Source organism: Thunnus albacares, chromosome 3, assembly GCF_914725855.1.
Source record: "Thunnus albacares chromosome 3, fThuAlb1.1, whole genome shotgun sequence".
In the NCBI taxonomy this organism is placed as follows: domain Eukaryota; kingdom Metazoa; phylum Chordata; class Actinopteri; order Scombriformes; family Scombridae; genus Thunnus; species Thunnus albacares.
Window position 1 is genome coordinate 22,726,226 of NC_058108.1, and position 21,454 is coordinate 22,747,679.

The 21,454-nt window shown below is 38.3% G+C and overlaps 1 protein-coding gene across 1 annotated transcript; it reads right to left on the reverse strand.

Annotated features, from left to right (window-relative positions):
• Window positions 1–12,391: 12,391 nt before the first annotated feature.
• On the reverse strand, window positions 12,392–20,449 carry LOC122979541 (arachidonate 12-lipoxygenase, 12R-type-like). The gene is made up of 15 exons (XM_044347062.1): window positions 20,276–20,449; window positions 20,014–20,191; window positions 18,960–19,164; window positions 18,709–18,790; window positions 18,353–18,475; window positions 18,011–18,114; window positions 17,521–17,693; window positions 17,134–17,277; window positions 16,425–16,628; window positions 16,167–16,253; window positions 15,885–16,054; window positions 13,968–14,089; window positions 13,726–13,826; window positions 13,277–13,447; window positions 12,392–13,127 (listed from the first exon to the last, which is right to left on the reverse strand). Exons 2-15 carry the CDS (start codon window positions 20,164–20,166, stop codon window positions 12,948–12,950), a joined length of 2,019 nt encoding a protein of 672 aa, XP_044202997.1. The 5' UTR covers window positions 20,167–20,191; window positions 20,276–20,449; the 3' UTR covers window positions 12,392–12,947.
• Window positions 20,450–21,454: the final 1,005 nt, after the last annotated feature.

Consider the following 21,454-nt stretch of genomic DNA (forward strand, 5'->3'; position numbering starts at 1 on the left):
TTATTGGGTGAAAACTTCAGCAGTCCAACAGGCCTTTGTATTGATGAAACTTGAACTTGGTAGCAAAGCACCCCAGTTGCTTCCTCTGAGACGTATTCCATAATATCCAGAAATTGATGACTAAATTCAGTAAAATCGTCTAGAAGGAGCAAGAGGACTTTGCTGAGGTTTGACCATGTTGGCTGTTTGGCTCACTCTGTTTCCACTACAACATGATTAAAATATAGAAAGATAGCAAAAAAGGGAGATGGGAGATTGTTTTTCTTAAATAGCCCAAATCATCACTGCTAGTAACACAGTATTTTAAACGGCTTTAATAATGAGGTTTCATTACTGTCAAAATATCAACGCTAAAAACCTCACATCTGTAAGCATACAACTGCATAGGGAGTACTACCGATCAGCAAATCTATGCAGGAAATGAGCAGAAAAAGGGCAACTAAGCAGCTCCACCAACACAGTCGATTTCCATCTATTTCTGATGAAAATCTATTTATCATCCAGGTGGCGAACTTACTTCAGTGTGAGGATGACAACTACTGTATTTGCAGAATGAAGTTATGACATTAGATACAGTAAATCAAAGCAAATACCAGTGTTTTCACAGATGTTATTTAATATACCACAAATTACTTTTTTTGCATTGTTGCCAACCATTTTCTAAAGCACATCACAGAGTTTTATGGTTTGCAATGTGTTTTCCTATCCTCCAGGCAGGTTGTGGTTTATATTAATTTCACTGAAATCTGAAAGTCAACTTGTACAGACTTCAAAATTACCTGGAATAGGTAATCCATCATAATCTGCTTTTATTATTGACAAAGTGATATTATCATTGCAGACATAAATAACTGAGACAACATCAGCATGTTAGCAACATTGATAGTGCCATAGAAAAGGTGACATGAGACAAAGTTATACAAGCACATTACAATGGTGTTCTCTCTGAGCCAAAATTGGTACAGTAATGTTGAGTCAACTGGCACTGAATAGCTAAATCTGTGCAACATTGATTGCTGATATATGTGTGATTCTTTTGTCTGACAAACAGACCATTAGAAACTAGACTGAACAAGCAGAACTGTTGCTAAAAGGGTTACTAGAGAGCAGGTGGACCCAAATGCAGGAGACCGTAGGCAGAGCAAAGCTGAAGAATAACTTCTTTATTCTAGGCTCATGCAGGCAAAGCAACACTGGCAGATCAGTGCAAAAGACCAAACAAAGGATCCAACAATACTGAACCGAAAACCAGGACTTAAATACAAACTAAACTGATGAGGAGATGAGGTGCAGGTGGAACAAGAGAACAGGAAAAGAGCTGATAGGCTGGGGAAGAAACAGGGAGCAGGGCAGGGCTAACAAGACTGATGCAGAGCAGGTGTGGAGGGAAAAGCAAGCTTGGGAAAACAAGAAAAAACACAAAAGGCAATAGCTGCTCTGAGCTGAGGACAAATCAAAAACAGAACTTCATCCATAAGTAAAATAAAAGTCTACATTATAATCATGTGTGATCCCCTTAATATATAACCCATAAATTAATCTAAGAATATACATGAACAAACTTATATACACAAGCACCCCACAACCTGCAATCTCTAGTTTACATGATGATGCAGACTAACATGGCACACATAGGCTGTAAATACAAGTTATTCAAATCTACAGAAAGAAATTTTAACAAACTCCTTTTTTCATAATGTGTTGAGGATGAGTTAGAGAGAGTCCAGCCATTGAACAAACACCTGTCAGTCTCTTGATAAGAACGTCTGTTAGAAATTCCCTGACTGTAAACACAGAAGACATGTGGAATGAACTGCCTGATGTATGAATTACTGCATCTTTGATGTCTAATTAGGTGCATCAAATTTGTTGGTCACATTTCACAACTAGTGTGAAAGCAAACTTCAATTTCCTGCACAAGGACCTTCTCCCACTCAGTCCAGTTCAACAAACAAGGAAAGAGTCTGAGGGCATCTGGTGGACTGGTGGAAGGACATAGAGCCAGACTAGAACAGAACCATGACAGTTGCATTGTTAAATTTACTCACTGCTAACACAGCAGTGTTTGTGCTTGCTCACTTAATAACAGAGTTAAGCAAATGTGATTTGCACCCAAATGTGTGAAACTTACTGAGTTTGCCCAATGGCAAAGTTGAGCATGAGAAGGTTTAAAAGGAATTTTAAACAATAAGGACAGTAAAAAAAAATCATTACTGGAAAGTTAAAAGACTAATAAGGTTAATTAGGATTCCCTCAAGAGCAGACTGGCTCAAGGGAGGAAAGACATGCTTGATCAGCAAGCACTATTTTCCACCAGTGTGAGGTCCATGTATGTGTATGTATGTATGCTCCTGCTTCTGGTTTTGATCACTGTAGTCAAAACGTCAAGCTCTGCTTGAAAGTCCTTTATCAGCTTGCAGGGAATATCCTCACAGAAATGCTCCACTGGGTACTGGCCAAGAGAAACCTGAAAAAATGCAGCATTGTGTTGACAAAATGAAGAACAAATTACGACCAACATCATTATGGTGTGTGGGTTTTTGTTTTTCCTCTCTGACATAAGGTTTCAATAAAAATGCAATTAAAAAATATGCGAGATGAAGTTTCAAGAAGCAGGTTGACATATTTAAGAGATGATTACATGGTTAGAAAATTATGTGATAATTGCTATGTGTCATAATTCATTCCAGAAATTGACGATTCACACATATGTAGATAAGCAAAGGCAAATCTAGAATATAATAAAACATATATTTAGTGTAATTGATCATACTTATAGTTTAGAGTGAGGCACCTGTCCAGAGTTGACAACCGAGTTCTGGCCTGAGCAAGTGAACATCACCATGGTGACAAACCTGACCAACTCAGCCACAGTGGAGAAACTTTGAGGGATTCCTGCAAATTCATCAAAATAACAAGAAAGGGAGAAATGTACAGAAGCCATCTGTAAAATAAATGTCCACCCAAGTAATAGGAACATAAAATCAATAATTCCATATGATAAAACAACAGCTTTTGTGCTTGATTGGGAAAGGAATCCATGTTCAAATATGTCCTGAATCCACTTCTGCAGTTCAGAGTCTTGCCTCAGCATCAGCCTTGTAGTAGTGGCCAAGAACTCCCTTCACAAACCTTAAAGACGATTATGTGATTACTTTGACATACATTAGAAACACTCATGTCACAAGACAAATGAAAATGGCAATACAGTTTGGCATCTCCTCATTGAGAGACTCCCTGCTTCTGCAACACAGCACATAAGCATGAAATACATAACACGAAACACAAAGAATAACATGTAGGAAGCCAAGTAAACAATCCCACCCAAACAATCCCAACACAGAGTTATTCAGCTCTTTGTTTGGGGTTGGGGTTAGAGCAATAGTATGCTTATTAAAAGTAAGCTATTGTTTCTGTTTCCTCTTTGTGGTCTTTCAATTTTGTAGAGAAAGCTTGTTTATTGTGCTTCTTATCATTCTCCTTTTTTCACTTAGAGACTTTCCAGGCAGTCTTTTCTTCTGAAAAAGGTGAAGGCGGTGAAGTCAGTCCCTGTGGAGCTGCCTACCTATACTTCATTTCAAAACAGCCTGGACTTGGCTCAGTCTGGGTTTCCTTAATATGTAAAAACACATGACTTCCTGGGCACTGAGGAGACTTTCCACCACTAATACAGGGGACAGAAATGAGCCAAACAGGGAATTCACATTATTATTAGGAGTAGGATTTTTTTTTCTTGTTTTCTCTTTCTCATCCAAAACACATCACTTTGACTGGAAATATGACAATACGGTAAATGCTATGTTATGTTAAAGGCAGGTTTAAGTTAGAATTTTTGTGTTATTACATTGCTTTTCTACACCTTAAAAGTGCACATACACTTGTGCAGCAATTGTACATCACTAAAACAACCAATATCTTATAAACCAAGATTATGCTGGGAAAAGTGCCCACATGTATACTACGAATGATATCCCACAGCATGAGTCCATAATTTCTGTAGCAGAAGTTTGGCACAGCCTCCAGCCCACGCTCAGCAATGTCATCTGGTATACAGAGGGAGGTATAGGTCATTGAGGACAGTGATCATTTCTTCTCCACCAGAGGATGCAAACTAAATAACAGTCAAATAAGTAAAAGAAACAAGACAATTACACTTTTATCTCATTGGTTGGGCAATGTAGTAATATGTTGGTTATATCTAACCTGTGTGAAAACAGCATCCATCACTACGAGCAGAAGTCGTGCAGTTGACAGAGACTAATGTTTTCTGGAGAACCATAAAGAAAATGAAAAAATGGAGAGAGGACCACATATCATGTCAAGTGTTGAGCTACTTTTTGGAAACTTTTCAGCACTCATCTAGGAATACATTTTAAAGATGTCTGGATTTTAAAAATTCAGAGGCAAAATCTCACACAGTCTGACTCACCCCCATGCTTACTGTAATTGTCTGACTCAGCTGCTCAAGCTCTAAAATAATTTCCATATGTCCAATCAAGTCCATTATGGTTACTTTCTGCCATTACAGTTGCTGCAAAAAGCAGTTTTCATTTATCAATCAATTGCAACAAACCTGGCACATTGCATTTGTTGCATCAAATCAAGTCCATTATGGTTACTTTCTGCCATTACAGTTGCTGCAAAAAGCAGTTTTCATTTATCAATCAGTTGCAACAAACCTTGCACATTGCATTTGTTTTTGTAGCTTGGTAACTTTAAACCCACCATGCTGGACAATAGCTATGTATTTAAGATATTAGTTGGACTGAGTATGACATTTCATTTAAATGTCAAAGATTCATTCAACTTTCTTCCAAACACCAGTAGACTTATTTTTGAGATATTTGTGAGTGGGAGTAAGCACAGTAACATATCTAAATACATACATAGGGAACACCATGAAACTAAGAAACATGTTTGCTTCTAAGCATCTCATACACTATGATGTGAATTAGTCCATTTAATCCAATCCTGTGTCTGAATAAGTCTAAACTCAATGTTTGGGTTGTGGTTTATTACATAACAGGCAATCTATTCAAGAGTATCATTTAATACAAAATATATTAGGTAGGCCATTACATAACAATCACTGACAAAATATTACTAAAGGAGTCCATGTGATGGTGCTATAAAGAAAAGTTTATGGTTAAAACATTTCAAAAAAGGCCATAAATCCAATGCCCGTTGTCCAATAAACAAAGTCAGTTAAACCAGCTTTATCTAGCAGTAAATGTCAAAACTGTCTTCCACTGAAATTCATGTTGGATATGGCCTATCAGATTAATGTTCAACTCAAGTATCATGTAAATCTCAAAGGCAGTTTCACCTTAAGAGCAATCGGCATCAGCTTATCATCAGGTATTTTGTGGAGAAGGACAAGAGGAACCATCAAGTACTGCTTCTTCCCATTGATGGTGTTTGGTTTCACTCCATCCAAGCGCTTGTAGTCACACAGAAATATGTTGCCTTTCTGTTCAGAATTTTAGAGGAATTATAGTTCTGCACACTTTGATGAGGATGAGAGATTAAGTGTAAGGCCAGTCACAAATTTAAAAGAAAATGCTTTTCTTTTCAACGCTTTTCTTACTAAATGGAGTTTTCAACCACTTGAACTGTGATTCCCTTTTATACACTGTTGCTTGAAAGTTTGTGAACCCTTCAGGATTTGCTCTTTTTCTGCATAAATATGACATAAAACGTGATCAGATATCCATAGTCCTGAAACTAGATAAAGAGACATCATTTAAACAAATGAGACAAAAATCTTACACATGCTCATTTATTTATTGAGGAAAATGTTCTAATGTTACATATTTGTGTGTGGCAAAAGAATGTGAACCTCTAGGATTATCTATTCATTTGAAGGGAAAATTATAGTTGGGTGTTTCAACCAATGGGATGACAATCAAGTGTGAGTCTGGGAGGCCCTGCCTTATTTAAAGAAGAGAAATCTGGGCTTCCACTAGGAGGCCCAAATACAAATGTTATTAAGCAAACACAAATAGTAGTCTTTTACAAACATTTATGTCATACAAATATTTAAAAAATATTTGTTTTTGTGGAGAAAAAAAAACATGTTAAATACCAGCGCGCAGGTCAGTGACATCTTTATCTCAGTCTCTCTCCTTTACTCTGCTGTAATATCTATCAGCAGGTCTCACATGGGGAGTCACATCCACCTGCTACATGATGCACATTTCTTTATTTGGACATCACTCCCAGAGTTGGGAGTGTTCTCCAGAGATAAAGCTGAGCCACTGACACAAGTGAAGTGCTTTCAAGGGACTCTCCATAACCTGTTGTTCCCCTTCTTCTTTCCACAAAGTAAGGTAGGCAATAAATGAAAAGTGCAAAGCAAGAATCGTATTTGAAGTTGGTTTTAGCTTAGTAGTCAGTGCAGTCATCTGTGATCTAGGAGACTTGAATTCGTGACCCGGTGTGGGGACCTCCTTCATAAGGTGTTTATTAATAAACACTTATTTTAACACTTTAATATCCTAAAATTAAAAACATAATAAAAATAATAATAAAAACAAAAACTGTATTTTTACACCTATACCCACTTTTATTCAAATACATATACAAATATTAACAATTTTGCTGCCTCAACAAATATAAATACAAATATTGGGCTCTCTGCACATTCCCAGTCTCCACTATCGAAGTCTGAACTTCACAACGCAGGTGTGTGGAAGTGTGTAATGGCTAGAACAAATGAGATTCGCGAGGACCTAAGAAGAAGAGTTGTTGATGCTCACCAGGCTGGAAAGGGTAACAAAACCATTTCTAAGGAGTTTGGACTCCACCAGTCAACTGTCAGGCAGATCGTGTACAAATGGAAGACATCCAACACCATTGTTATCCTCCCCAGGACTGGAAAGGGTTGAACAACAAAGATTACACCAAGAGCAGGCGTGTAATAGTCCAGGAGGCCACAAGAGACCATAGGGCAACGTCTAGGAAACTAAAGGCCTCTCTTACAGTGGCTACAGTCAATGTTCATGAGTCCACCATCAAGAGAACATTGAACATCAATGGTGTGCATGGCAGAGTTGCAAGAAGAAAGCCACTACTCCAAAACAAACATTGCTGCCATCCACGGTTTGCTCAAGACCACATGGATAAGCCAGAAGGCAACTGGAAAAATGTTCTGTGGATGGATGAGTCAAACTTTTCAGCTTGAATGACAAGCATTGTGTTTGCCAATGAGCAAACACTGTTTTCCAGCATAAGAACCTTAACCCATATGTGAAACATGGCGCTTGCAGTATCATGGTTTGGGCTGCTTTGCTGCCTCTGGACCAGGACAGCTTGTAATCATTGATGGAGCTATGAGTTCTGAGTTGTACCAGCTAATTCTACAGGAAAATGTCAAGGTATCTGTCTTTGAGCTGAAGCTCAACAGAAAGTGGGTCATGCAGCAAGACAACAACCCTAAACACACAAGTTGCTCTGCCAAACAGTGGTTAGAGGAGAAGATAATGTTTTGGAATGGCCAAATCAAAGTCCTGACCTTAATCCTATAGAAAAGCTGTGGAAGGACCTGAAGCAGGCAGTCCATAGAAAGAAGCCCACCAACAACCCAAGTTGAGACTGTTTTGTAAGGAGGAATGAGCTAAAATTCCTCCAAGCCAATGTGCATGGCTGATAAACAGTTACCAGAAATGTTTGGTTGAAGTTATTGCTGCAAAAGGGGGTCACACCAGTTACTGAAAGCAAGGGTTCACATACTTTTGCCTCACACAAATATGTAAGACTGGATAATTTTCCTCAATAAATAAATGTATAAGTTTAATGTTTTTGTCTCATTTGTTTAATTGGGTTCCCTTTATCTAGTTTTAGGACCTGTGTAAAAATTTGATCACATTTTATCATATTTATGGATAAATAAATAAATTTCTAAAGGGTTCACAAACTTTCAAGCAGCACTGAATTTTATCTTAAGTCAAATCAGAAAAACATTTTCCCGTGCTATATCATATTGGGCAATGGGCATTTGCTTGCTCCAACATTTCATTGCAGTTCTGCTGTCCATAGTCTGTCCACACAAAAGAGCTGCGATGGAATTATTGTCAGTAGGGATGAATAACATACCTGCGTTTCTGCAGTTAAGTAGCTCAGATTGCTGAGAAACACCATGACATCAGTGACAGGAAAGCTACTGGGCAGGGCTTTATGACATTGAATCAACACAGGGTTTTGTGATTCTTGAACACACAACACAGCTCTCACCTATCCAGTTGCTCTCTCAGCTTCGGCTCCTTCTCTCTACTGTACTTGCCAAGATGATGATTCTTGTCATAGTTTCTTAGAGCTTATAAAAAATAGGATTTAATATTGCTGTAACATCTTGTAACCAACAGGTTTAATCACCATGCATTCTTACATAATGAAATTAGACTTTTCTGGTCTCTTATTTTTGTTGGACAGCAGAAGTGTACACCGTACAATAAACTGTAATAGTCATATACAGTTCAACAAACCTGTTCCCTCTCTGAATAACTGAACCTTGCTGTCAGCAGTCCACCAGTGGATGAGAAAGTTGTAAATGTCTCCCTCCGCGGACTTTACCTTCACCTTGCAGGGAAACCATGAGTCTTCTGGGAACAGTGGGAGAGGCTTTTTGTCAACCTCAATCAGCACTACAGTAGCTTTCCAAGGGAGGTAGGGCAGGACACAGAAAATGTAGACTCCTGCAAAAAGAGAAACAGAGAGTAAGAGAGACTCAATATTCTGTTTTTGTGCAGGCACAAAGCTTGTGAAGGGCAAGAATCAAGTCAGTTTCTTTGCACCTGAAGAGGCGTGCAAAGAATATATTTTGGCATGAAACTGTGCTTATCACAAAATGTGTACAAGTGTACAGAGCAATTTTAGTCCCTTTTATTTAGGAAGATACATTCCATCTCAAAATCATATGAACATACTACATTGACTTTTGTTTCATTCATTTGATATACATTTTTTATCTGGTACACATTTAAATGTGCATAAAATATACAGCAAGGCCACCTTAAACCACTTGTTATACTGTTCTATTTTTGGATATCAGTGCTTTTCTACACACTGGACTGATTAGATTAAAAAAGTTAACAACATGAAATCATATAGAGGTAATTAATGTTCCCTGAGCTCCATCAAAGGTAAAATGTAAATTTCAGTGTAATAGATCCAAGTAGATTCATTTTGAGATTAATCTGAAAATTATGAGAAAATAATTATGTGAAACGCAAGTTGAGGAGTAGGCAGGGAGAGTTTAAACTGTCATGGTTAATGTTAAATTGTTGCAGAAAAACAATAGGAACCACTGTATTCATTCTTGTGTTGAGATATAAAAGAATAAAACAATGATCTCTGTTGATATCAACTAATGTTTTAGTTCAATAATGTAATCACAGCATTAGTATTTTATTCTTCCATCACATAACAAGCTGATAAGAAAAGGACAACTATCTGTCTGTCTGATAGTCTCTGTTAATTAATATTTGACTCAGTGTCTTTATGTTCTATTATGCCTACCACCGTTAAGTTGCCTGTGTCACTTTCTGATATGTTACCAATTAAAAAAGGGAGAAACTGCAAACAAACAAAAAAATAAATAAAACAAACTAAATTTAAAAATTCAAACACAAATGAAAACTCTAAAAACTCTGTTCATTTTTATTTGCATTCCAAGATGCAAACAGCAATTATATTTTAAAATCAGCACAGAATAAAATAACATTTCAACTCTCTCCTTTCCTTAACGTGAGGCTGAAATTGATCGATCAACTGAAGCCTGGGGCAAATTTAGTGTAATATATATAACCTCTAAACCTGAAAGTTTATGTTTTTGCAGAATTCATTAAAAAACTCAAATAATAAATCCAAAACCTCCTTTTAAAAATACTGAATTTAGGGTGTGTCACCCACTGACACTAACTTGAAGAGTAAGAGGCAACTGCAATAAACACGCCTACATAAGATAGACTGTACAGTAAAGTACAATGTACAGTAATTACTGAATCAGCACAGATAGATCAGCTTATTCTGCCATTGAATCTCGTTTGGTGTTTGGTGGATTGGATGATTGAAGTTTGAAGAAACAAGACATATTGGCAATTTAACAATTTATTCATTTAACAAACAGGAGCCCCAGTAGCGTGTGGAAGAACCATACACAGCCACAACAGCCTGGAACCTCCTCCTCATGCTGGTCACCAGCCTGGTCACACACTGCTGTGGGATGGCATCCCATTCTTCAACCAGCATTTGTAGCAAATCAGCCAACATGGTTGTGTTGGTCACTCTGGCATGAACAGCACGCCCAAGCTGATCCCACAAGTGTTCAATGGGGTTGAGGTCAGGACTTCTGGCAGGCCATTCCATCCTCTCCACTCCCAAATTCTGGAGGTAGTCTCTGATAAACCCCGCTCTGTGGGGGCAAGCGTTGTCATCTTCAAGGATAGAGTTCGGTCCCAGACTGTGGAGATATGGGATTGCCACTGGTTGCAGAATCTCATCTCAATATCTCTCTGCATTGAGATTGCCTCCAATGATGACAAGCCTCATTTTTCCAGTGAGGGAGATGCCGCCCCACACCATCACACTGCCTCCACCAAAAGATGTTACTCTATTGGTGCAGCAATCAGCATAGCATTCTCCGCGTTTTCTCCACACTTTGATCCTACGATCCAACTGCCGTAGGCAGAATCTGGACTCATCGCTGAACATAACATTCCTCCACATGTTCAGGTTTCAGTGCACGTGTTGCAGACACCAGCGCAAACAGGTCTGAGGGTGAAGGGCAGTCATGGCAGGCCTCCTGGCAGCCCTATGAGACTGGAGATTGGCTGCGTGCAGTCTGTTCCAGATTGTCTGGGCAGAAAGCCGTCGTCCTGCAAACCTTGACTGCAAATCTGTAGAAGACAGCTTATGGTACCTAAGTGCTGACAGGGTGAGGAAACGGTCTTCTTGGGGTGTCGTCTTCTTGGGACGCCCATTTCGCGGCCTGTCTCTGACATCCCCCGTTATATGGAACTTGGCCTTCACTTTGGAGATGGTTCTAAGGCTCACTCCAAATAATGCCGCAACTTGGTTTTGCTTGAAGTTGCCCTATCGCACGGACCCTATCCAGATCAAACACAGCATGCCAATTCTTGGAGCAGACACCTATTGACCACTGTAGCAGGGCCCATGATTACATGTGCTGCCAATCAGGTGCCTGATTGGCACCATTTAACAGGGAAATAAACAGGCTTTCCAACGGTATAAGATTTATTGCCTAGAAGCATTGTTACAAAAAAGGAACAAACACAAATTTCCTTACTTTTTGTGCTAAGTTTATTAAAATGTATATTCTCTTGATACTTGTTTGTATTTGTTAATTATTTTGGATTCCCTTAGTTAATACCTGCGATTATAGATGTGGTCACTGGGTTAGCATGAAGTTTGTGGCAGGGGCGGGTAGTGGATGAGGGTCCCCACATGAAAACACTACTTCTTCTGCAGATAAATGACAACAGGACATAATAAAAGGCATGTTATATTACTGAGTGAAATGTTTTGTACTATATTTTTGTTTTCAAACATAAAATATTAAGAGAGATATTAAGAAAAAGTAGGAATTGTGGCAATTACTGGGTCATCTCACACCATCAGTCTCTATTTCTCTCCCTCCAACTGATTCTGTCATAATTATGTTTTTGGAGTTTTGCCCGCCTTTTCATTTTCTATCAGCAGGCTGATCCAGCAACTCTTCATGTCTTGTGATGACCTTAGTTACTTGAAAAACAAATTAAGGGATACATGTGCCAGCTGTTGCTGGCTGTAGCCAGCAACTTAACTTTTGACTAATGTTGTGATAATGGATATGCTGATTACTGAATCCATTTTAGCATACAGTACAGTAGTTAGATTTATTACTGACTTGGCTTGTTTGAATTAAATTTCACAGAGAACCTTCCAACCCTCCAGATAGAGCTGCAAATCTCAGTCTCTCCGCTCTGCTCTGCATGCGGACAGTGGAAGGCCAAAGAGGCCAAAAACACACGTTTGCACAACATTGTTGTCAAGTATTGGTAAGGTGCTGTCAAGCATTTCTAATTATGACATCCCAAAGTGGCCTGGGGCAGGTTCATCAACACAAAGCAGGGTTTCTACTGTTCATGTTGAGAGAATTGAAGGAAACATACACTGAATATGTATTTTTCTTACAGATCAACAGCTAAAACAATACATACAATTGGTATCCAGTAAAAGAGAAGGCTTCCCTGACAATCATCATTCTTTTCATTCATTTTTTGTTCCTATTCTACATAAAGTTCATTGTAAAGGCTTAACTGAAAGTGTCTTCATCAGTGACGTGTAAACAAGGTACTGAAAACAATAAATGAAAACTGTAAAACAATGTAAATATTGGTTGTGAAATCATTTTTATTGATAAACACACAAACGTTCAGGTTTAAAACAGTTCTCTACAACAGCAGGCGCAGAACAGACAGGCTCACGTACAGATCAAGCTGTATTGGTCACAGCAGTGCAAAACTACAACTACACATACTCAGAGAAGAAGAACTGATTCATTCATTCTTGTGTTGAGACGAGAGAGAATAAAATCAACTTTTTTCACACTTTGCATAAGATACATGTCTTTGTAAGAAACGCATCAATCTGGCAGCTTTACATCTTATCTTTTACGTTTATACAACTTATAATAAGCTGCAATGTATATTCAGTGGAAAACTAAGAGGATTTAACATGTGGATTATGATTAAAAATGGTAATTTTTCACCACACTTAAATCATTTAGGCTGTAAAAAATCACAAATCTGCATATGATTATCACATAGAGTAGTTTCTTCCCATTTTAACACCAGCACAAAACAGAGCATGATGTTCTTCCCTCCCTCACCGTTTGTTAATGTGAAACTGAATTTCATCAACAGCTGAGGAGGTCAAACTGCCTGATATTAAATGGCCACACTATTCTCTACCTCCTTTGGATCCATGTATGTGTATGGGACATCAAGATTCTTGTTTCTGGTTTTGATGTCTGTACTTAGAACTTCAAGCTCTTTTTGAAAATCCTTTATCAGCCTGCGGGGAATCTCCTCTCTGAAATGTTCCTCTGGGAAGTGACCAAGATGGACCTGATGAGATCAATGATATGTTTAAAACATATTTTTCAGTAATATTTTAATGTTAATAAAACATACACTATTGGCTCAATGACATATTAACCTATTTTACTCAAGTTGTACATAAAATGAGATGTGATTTATGTAATTTGGGAACTTACAAAGTCAGAGGACCGCTTGCCGAGCAGCCACATTGTTGCCATTCCCTGAACTGTTGCATCGACCTTGGGTAATGTCTGCAGCATCGTGGCCTCACTTGTTGTCCCTTTTGTGGTTGGTGGAGGACGTTGCAGAGTGATGGGAGTGTTGGGCATCCAGCCACCGTAGTCAAACTGCAATGAATAAAGTATGGATATGGATCATTTACAGTGTAGCATTACAATTGTTAGTATTATTGAAGCTCTTTAGCGATGACATTTTCAGATGGCAAAATGTACATTTAAAAACAGAATGTTTTTTATGTTTAAGGCTCAAAGTCCAATGTCATGTTTCTTTGGCCAGAATTCATGCATCTCACTCCAGTTCAGAGAAAACTACAAAACCTGATCAACACATTGCACTATAATCTAAATTTTGTAATTGATCATGCCAGTGAATTACAATGATTCACCTGTCCAGAGTTGACAGCTGAGTGCTGGCCTGAGCAGGTGAAAATCACCATGGTGACAAACCTGACCAACTCATCCACAGTGGAGAAACGTTGAGGGATTCCTGAGAATTAGAAAGAAAAAACTGTGTTAGATGATTCAAGTAAAGTTTGATTTATGTGTGCATTATGATAATATAATGGTATATACATGTGAACATGAAGCAACATATATCATGAAGATGAATCTTTTCTTTAAAGCCTACCTGTGCCTGCTTGGGAAAGGAATCCATGTTCAAAAATGTCCCGAATCCACGTCTGCAGTTCAGAGTCTTGCTGGACCTCATCATCTTTCTTGTAGTAGTAGCTGAGAATTCCCTGCACAAACCTATGAGAAATGTGTTTTGTATTATATATTCTCAATTATAGATGTTTCATACACACTGTAGTAGAAAAACAGTCTTTTTTGTAGGATCATTTAATGGCCATCCCTTTTGCAGCAGATATCAGAGAATTCTTTATAGGACCTCAGTGCAATATTTGACGCAGTGGACCATACAACTTTAACTGAAAGCTCTAAAAGCTCTAAAATAATGGAGGGATATCCCAAACCCTCTCTGTCTAATACTGTCCCGTACAGATTATAATGCAAATTTATGATCTTCAACAGATACCATCTATCAGGGCTACAGTGCTACTGTACTGTCATCTCTCTCTCTTAACACTTTGTTAATCTAACACCAAAGCCACTTCATATTTCAAGGGAAAATCAACAGTAAATCAAATACAGAAAAAACACTACAGTGCTTCTTTTAATGGATCGAGAAATGTTAAAACTAAGGCAACACATGATTAGTTTTTGATTTGTTTTGTTATACTGAAAAGCATTTCCTATTTATATCAACCAGGGCAGACTACTGTAAATTTTAGAAACACCTCTCAGTTCAATACAATACAATTCAACTGCACCACAACTCCAAAATTATTATAAAGTTGAATCAACACATCTTTACAACAAGAACTGATGACAAACATTTTACATTTTACACATTTCAACACACACAGAGGATACTGCATTAAGCTGGACTAACCAAAAGAATTGCTGCAAAGAAGCCATTGATAAAGAGCAGAGAAAGGAGTAGAGACATTCCAAGAACTAAAAGAAGAAGAAGAGGAAATAAACCCACAGAAACTGAGACATTCTAGGAGATGAGAATGAGGTACTTCAATATGACTAATAAATTATGGATTTATTAGATTGATGATAAAAATCCTTTACAAGAAAACTGAGTTACATAAAAGAACCAAAATAAACTCTGTTATTTTCCTTTATTAGGACAACTTGTGATACATGTTTACTCATCTAAACATCAAAATATCTTTGCATAGACAACATGTATTGTATCCTCCGTGTTGACTGCCATTCTCTGTAAATTTCTCAACCTAAGGTTACCATATATTGGCTAATACAGCCTCAATGTAAAACATAAATAATGTCAGAGCAGTTAGATACAGCCACTAGTGTTTAATAGTGGCAAAACAAAGCTTAGCTCCACAGAGTGGATATAAATAAAAGACTGGTAACAAAACAGCTATTCAGTCTTAATATCAGGCTAGGATGGCCCATCCAATGGGATGAACTCAGTGGAACAAAATTTCCCTCTAATCCTACATTTGTATTTTCTGGTTACTTTCCTGCGAGGATTGGTGTTCCCTGCTGGAGCAATCTCATTAACTCAGATGTGTAGCCTTTGTGCTGGCCAGCTGATCTGATCCTGTCCTCATCACCATTGCTCCAGTCAAAGAAAGCATGTGATCCATTTGTTTGCTTAGTTTCTGTATGACATTGCTGTAGTAACAGTAGTAGTCGAAAGTTTGGGCACACCTTCCCATTCCCTTGAATGAGAAAGTGTGTTCAAACTTTTGACTGGTACTGTATGGTTAAGTGGAAGTGGAAAAGGAAAGCAAATCCTGAACTGAAATCTCTCATGTCATCCCTAATCCTAACCCTCATCTCTGACACACTGTGCAAAACATGTTTTTTTCTTCACTTTAGAGTACTTCATGGTCTCTAAATGCAGTCTCACAAGGTGTAAGTATTTATATAGCATGATAACTACACGCCACTAAATCAACAATTATTTTACACCTGTATCATATAAATAATAAACACAATGCTCTACCTGTGGATGATATCCCACAGCCTGAGTCCATCATCCCTGTAGTAGAAGTTGGGCACAGCCTCCATCCCACGCTCAGCAATGTCGTCTGGTATACAGAGGGAGCTGTAGGTCATTGAGGACAGTGACCTCTTCAGGATTGTGATCATTCCCTCTCCACCAGAAGATGCAAACTGAGGAACAGTTGAAAATGTAAGGAATATAGTTAGAGACAAATACTGTACATGATATTGAATAAAACATTGTTTAGGTAATGGTTTACTTTGCATGTTGGTCTTCGCTTACCTTTGTGAAAACTCCGTTCTCAGATATAAGGAGAAGTCGAGCCAAGAAGTTAATCTGCAGAGTGTAGCGAGTGTGAGGGATGAGGAGCTGAGGGAAAGATGGAACTATGTTAGCAACAGTATTGCCTTACAACAAAGTCAGAAATCTTGCAATGCCAATATACACTAAAATATTATGGTTCATACAGGATACCAAAATCAGCAAGTTGGAAAAATATAAAAGAAATACAGCGAGTTCAGTATTCTCCCATTCTGTTACCTTGTACAGAGGATGCACCATGGGCACGTTGCGCAGGAGTGACACTGCAAAAGCTTCAGCCAGCAGGTGAGTGCGCAGCAGGTGAGCGTTGAGTTGATGATCATTGAAATCTGCGCTTCTCACAAAAATCTTTGCCGTCAACCAGTCATACTCAGAGTCAGAAGGATAAAAGATGGGATTGTCATCTGCTGGAGTCTGTTTCAGCTACAGAAGAAGAAAGGTGATTCATTCAATGAATAAAGTCATTATGCAATCCATGACCAGTACTTACAAATTTTTAGGAATTGTCTTTCTAGGATTTCTTCTTGTTTTTCTTGATCCAATTTGAAGGTCAAAGGATGTTGAGGATGTTGTACAGATTGTAAAGGCCTTTGAGGCAAATCTGTGATTTGTGTCTATGTAAAGAAAACGGAATACACTTGTGTTTGCATCAGACTCAACTGCTAGTCTGTCAGCCTTTCCCAGCAGAAGGAATTCCTTGAGTTTAGAGAAAATGACCAACTCATGTCATAGCTGACATCTACTTCATTCAGCCATGTCAGCTTCTACTTGCGAAGGACCCAATATCAGTCTCAAAGACACTTTTTCCAAGGTGGATGTTTCTTGTCGCAGCAGATGGAACCTACACCTTACATTTGAATGAGGGCCACCTTAATCAATATTCTTATTTACAGCTAAAAGATTAGCTATATTTTTGTGCTAATCTTACCTGAATAGCTATCGGCACCAGACTATCTTCAGGTGTACTGTAGAGCAGGACGAGGGGAGCCATCAAGTACTGCTTCTTGCCATTGATGGTGTTTGGTTTCACTCCATCCAAACGCTTGTAGTCACACAGGAATATGTTGCCTTTCTGTTTTAAATTTTAGTGAGGATGACAAATGACTCAAATGTGGATATTACATACAAAGTGAATATGTTTGTGTCCAAAGTTTAGACACACCTTCCCATTCACTTGACTGGTACTGTCAATCAGATGAGATATTCTATATTCTGGTAATCAAGTCAAAGTTCCAAGTTTAACATATCATGTTTCTGATATTAAGATCAAGTAGAGACAGTTTACTCATTCCAGGAGAATGAGAAAAAAAATCACCTTCATTTCATCTTGCAAGCCATGTGGACCACGGAGGTGATTATTGATGCGGATATGATCGACAGGGAAGTTGTTAGGCAGAGCTGTACAACGTTGGATCAAGATGGGGTTGACGCCATTTAGAAACTGGTAGCCAAAAAAAGCATCATCCTTCCAATGTTGCTGGACATACTCTGGAAAGAGAGCAGAGATTAACTTCATACTGGTTATTGGATGCTGTTTCTAGTTTGTTGTTCATAGTTTAAATTGCAAAATCCAAAAATTTTGATACATACATACCTTCTTTGTCACATTTTATAAAAAAATTTAACACCTGGCACAACATAAATGGACTCCAGAATAGAAACAATCATAATATTTTATGTAGCACACTATATTTTAGGTAGCTTAAGGGAATACAGTTGAATGTCTCAATGAATACAGTTGAATGTACTGTGTGTTATTATACATACACTATTAAGTGTTCTGTTATACCATGATAGTGCAGTACCTGATAAGTCAGTCTTTCTGCAGCAGAACACTCGGTTAATAGCATCAATGTCAGTCCAGTTCTCCTTGCAATCATCCAGTCCCTTTAAGTTCAGCTCAACCAGCCTAGAAAATAAAAACAAACGCTGTCTGTCACAAGACAAATGGCTTTAGCTTCCTATTTAACAGACAGATATGAGAATGGCATCCACTGTATGTTCTCATCTAATTTTCTGCAATTCAGTGCATGAATGTGTATTTCTCAAAATGCCAAACTATTTCTTTAAATCAATTTGAATGGTAGGCAGGTAGGTTAAACAAAAAAATATATATATATGTATCTTTCAGAATTTGTGGACCTCACCCTTTCGATGCAGTGTAAAAAAACTCTACAGTCTTGGTGAAGGAGAAGCGGACCTCACAAGGCAGAGAAAGAGGGTCTTCTGCCTTTATGTTGTGGGGTATTCCCTCTGCATATGCATCCCAGCTGGGGAAAAACAGAGAAGAGCAGAGTGTTGAAGAGATTTGGACAGTCTAGGATCCAGTGCATCTAGAGTTTAAATTTTGAGAATGCAAGCATAATAAAACTCAAGTATTTGTATGATGGTTAATTTGTCATTATATGTCATGAATATACCAAAACCAAAGGTGTATGAGGTTTGGATGCATTTTTGTTTGGGGCTTGCATTATGCTACAATACATGCATATTGAGCTCTCACCGATAGTCTTCCTCTCGCTGCTTCAGCTCCTGCTGCCGACTGTACCTGCCAAGATGATGGTTGTCTTCAAAGACTCTCAGAGCTTTAAATAAAAAAAAAAGGTTTAAAATTGTTTACATATACAGTATATTGGCATGAATTTGCTCCAGCCTTCTTATAGTCTAGCTTGCAGAGCCTGTCTTCCTTTCTTTCATCTCTTCTGTGGTCAGTGAAGGTGTACAGTATGTCAGACAAGCCAAGTTTCCACAAACCTGTTGCCTCTCTGAACCGGTGAATTTTGCTGTCAATGATCCAGCGGTAGATGGGAAACTTGTAGATGTCTCCCTCCGGGGATTTCACCTCCACCTTGGCAGCGAACCAACTATCTTCTGGGAATAGTGGGAGACGCTGTTTGTCTACTTCTATCAGCACTAGCTTTCCAATGGAGTTAGGGCAGGACACAGAAAAAGAAGATACCTGGAGTAATAACAGAAATGGTTTGAAAAGAAAAAAAATACAACAGGTGAAGCATATTTAATAACACATAATTGAACTGTAACATCTCAATAATTAGCATACAATTACTCCATGTATAATGACAGACAAACAGCCCAGTCGCCAGAAGAAAATGTTGGCATCGTACGTTTCTGCAAACCACGGATATGTTAAATCTCTACGTTTCAATACGTTTAATACGTAGCACCGGGGAAGTGACGTAGTTCAGATGACATCTATATGAACTGGCTCTCTTACTAGGATACGGAGGGGTTTAGTGGTTGGCTAGAAGTTTGAGAAAGTTGGAAAGCATCAAACAGCAGGGAGGACGGTTCGAGACCACCTCGGGACCACCGACCGCTTCTTATTTCAACCAACAAAACCGTTTTTATAGCGAGACGTCGGGACATTTGCGGTCGTTTTTCTAGCAACAAAACCGGGTATTTTAACCCAAACCATGATCTCTGCCTAACACCTAACCAAGTGGTTTTCATGCCTAAACCTAACCAGACCTTAACCACAATTTTGTTACACCATAAAACATACATGTTCAACTGATAATGGCCATTTAATGCGGTGTTAAATGACAAAAAAGCGTAAAATGTGACCAACACTCAAACATATGGGACAAAATAAAACTCCTTGCAGAAAACAGGTTGTAGAGTTGTAGCTGAGTTGATTTATATCAGCTTCTCTAAACCGGCATTTAATGCAGGACTACTTTAACACTACACTTCTCAAATAGGCTATATCTATAATCTCATATAGGCAAAGTTAAGGCCGCGTGCTGTAGCCTAAATGTAAACATAGAAGGAGACAGTCCAGACTTACTGCTCCCTTGTAGAAGGACGCAGCCCCCTTAAAGCCCACCAGCCATGTGCGGTCGCTCTCCCCATCTGTGCCCACCAGCTTAATAAAGATGTTGTTAAAAGTGGTGGCAGCGATCAGGTCGGCAGTGAAGACGGTCACTTCATATTGCACCATTTTCACTCTGGAAAGCAGAAGAATCCTGGTGGGGAGGAGAAATGTGTCTATGACATATTATAGTCCAGTCGTTTCTAATCGAAATCACTCCAAAAAGCATCTCTCTTACCTCAGTTAATGAGATCAAGATGTTCCTTTGCTGAGCTAAGCTCTTTTGAACCTATCACTAATGATTTCTCTTTTTATACTCTTTTTATACATGACATTGTGGGAGTGTTCAGTCAGTAAAAACAGTCAGTTTTGATGATGAAATATTGGACATGTATGAACAAATACTGCACCCGTAAAAAAAAAACCCACACAAAAAAAAAAAACTAAAACAAACAAAAACAACAAAAAAACAGAGATGATGCAAACCCTGGCATCAGAAAGGCAGCAGAAGTCTATTTGAGCAAGATAAACCAGTTACTGTTGCAGGTGGGTCCATTTAAAAATATTAATTTTGATTAAATGCCAAAACAAACACTTTCAACTAGAAATTAATCCAGATTTTTTTTTTAATAGAAACATGATAGAATTTCTAACATGACAAGCATGTAGTATATTGAGACAATTCAGTGACATGTAAAAAGGATAAATGCAAATACTAGTAATTAAATCATCAAATGCATAAACCACTTTGTCATTTTTATTCTTTCTCACAAAAACATACAGTACAGTTCCCTAGATCAATGGGCTCAGAACAGACAGGCTGACATACATACATCAAGCTATTTGTATTGGTCAAAGGCAGCTCAGTTTATCAGTACAAGGCTACTATAGCACATAGCAGTTTCTCAAAGAAAAAAAAATGTTTGTCTTGTTGTGAGACATAAAACGCATTAAGAATTGCTCTATATTTGAGCAAAAAACTGGGTTAAGAAGAGTATTATTTCAAAGCAGTTTTTTTTCACCACAGTTTAATTAAGATTTGTGAAAAAAAATATAAAAACAATAAAATGTTGGAATTTTTTCCACTCAAAAAAAAAAAAAAAATCTTTTCCACTCCTCTTAATGTGAAGCTGAATTTGACCAACAGCTGGGATACGAGGTCAGATCTGAGGGGAAGGGACCGTCAGGAGTCCAGTGGGTTTCAGCTTGTTGATCCCTCCATCCAGGATGCAAACCTGTGGGAAGTTCACCTTGACCAGGTGTGCTGCAAACTGGGAAGAAATGGGAAAAAAGACAAAGAGTGATTTTCCTGGTTTTACAGTCACAAGGAAGTGCTGGTCATGGCCTCACATAACTTCAACCTTGTTATATTTGTTTCCCTTGAGAAAACACTCCTGTAGTTGCTGTAACGGGGAAA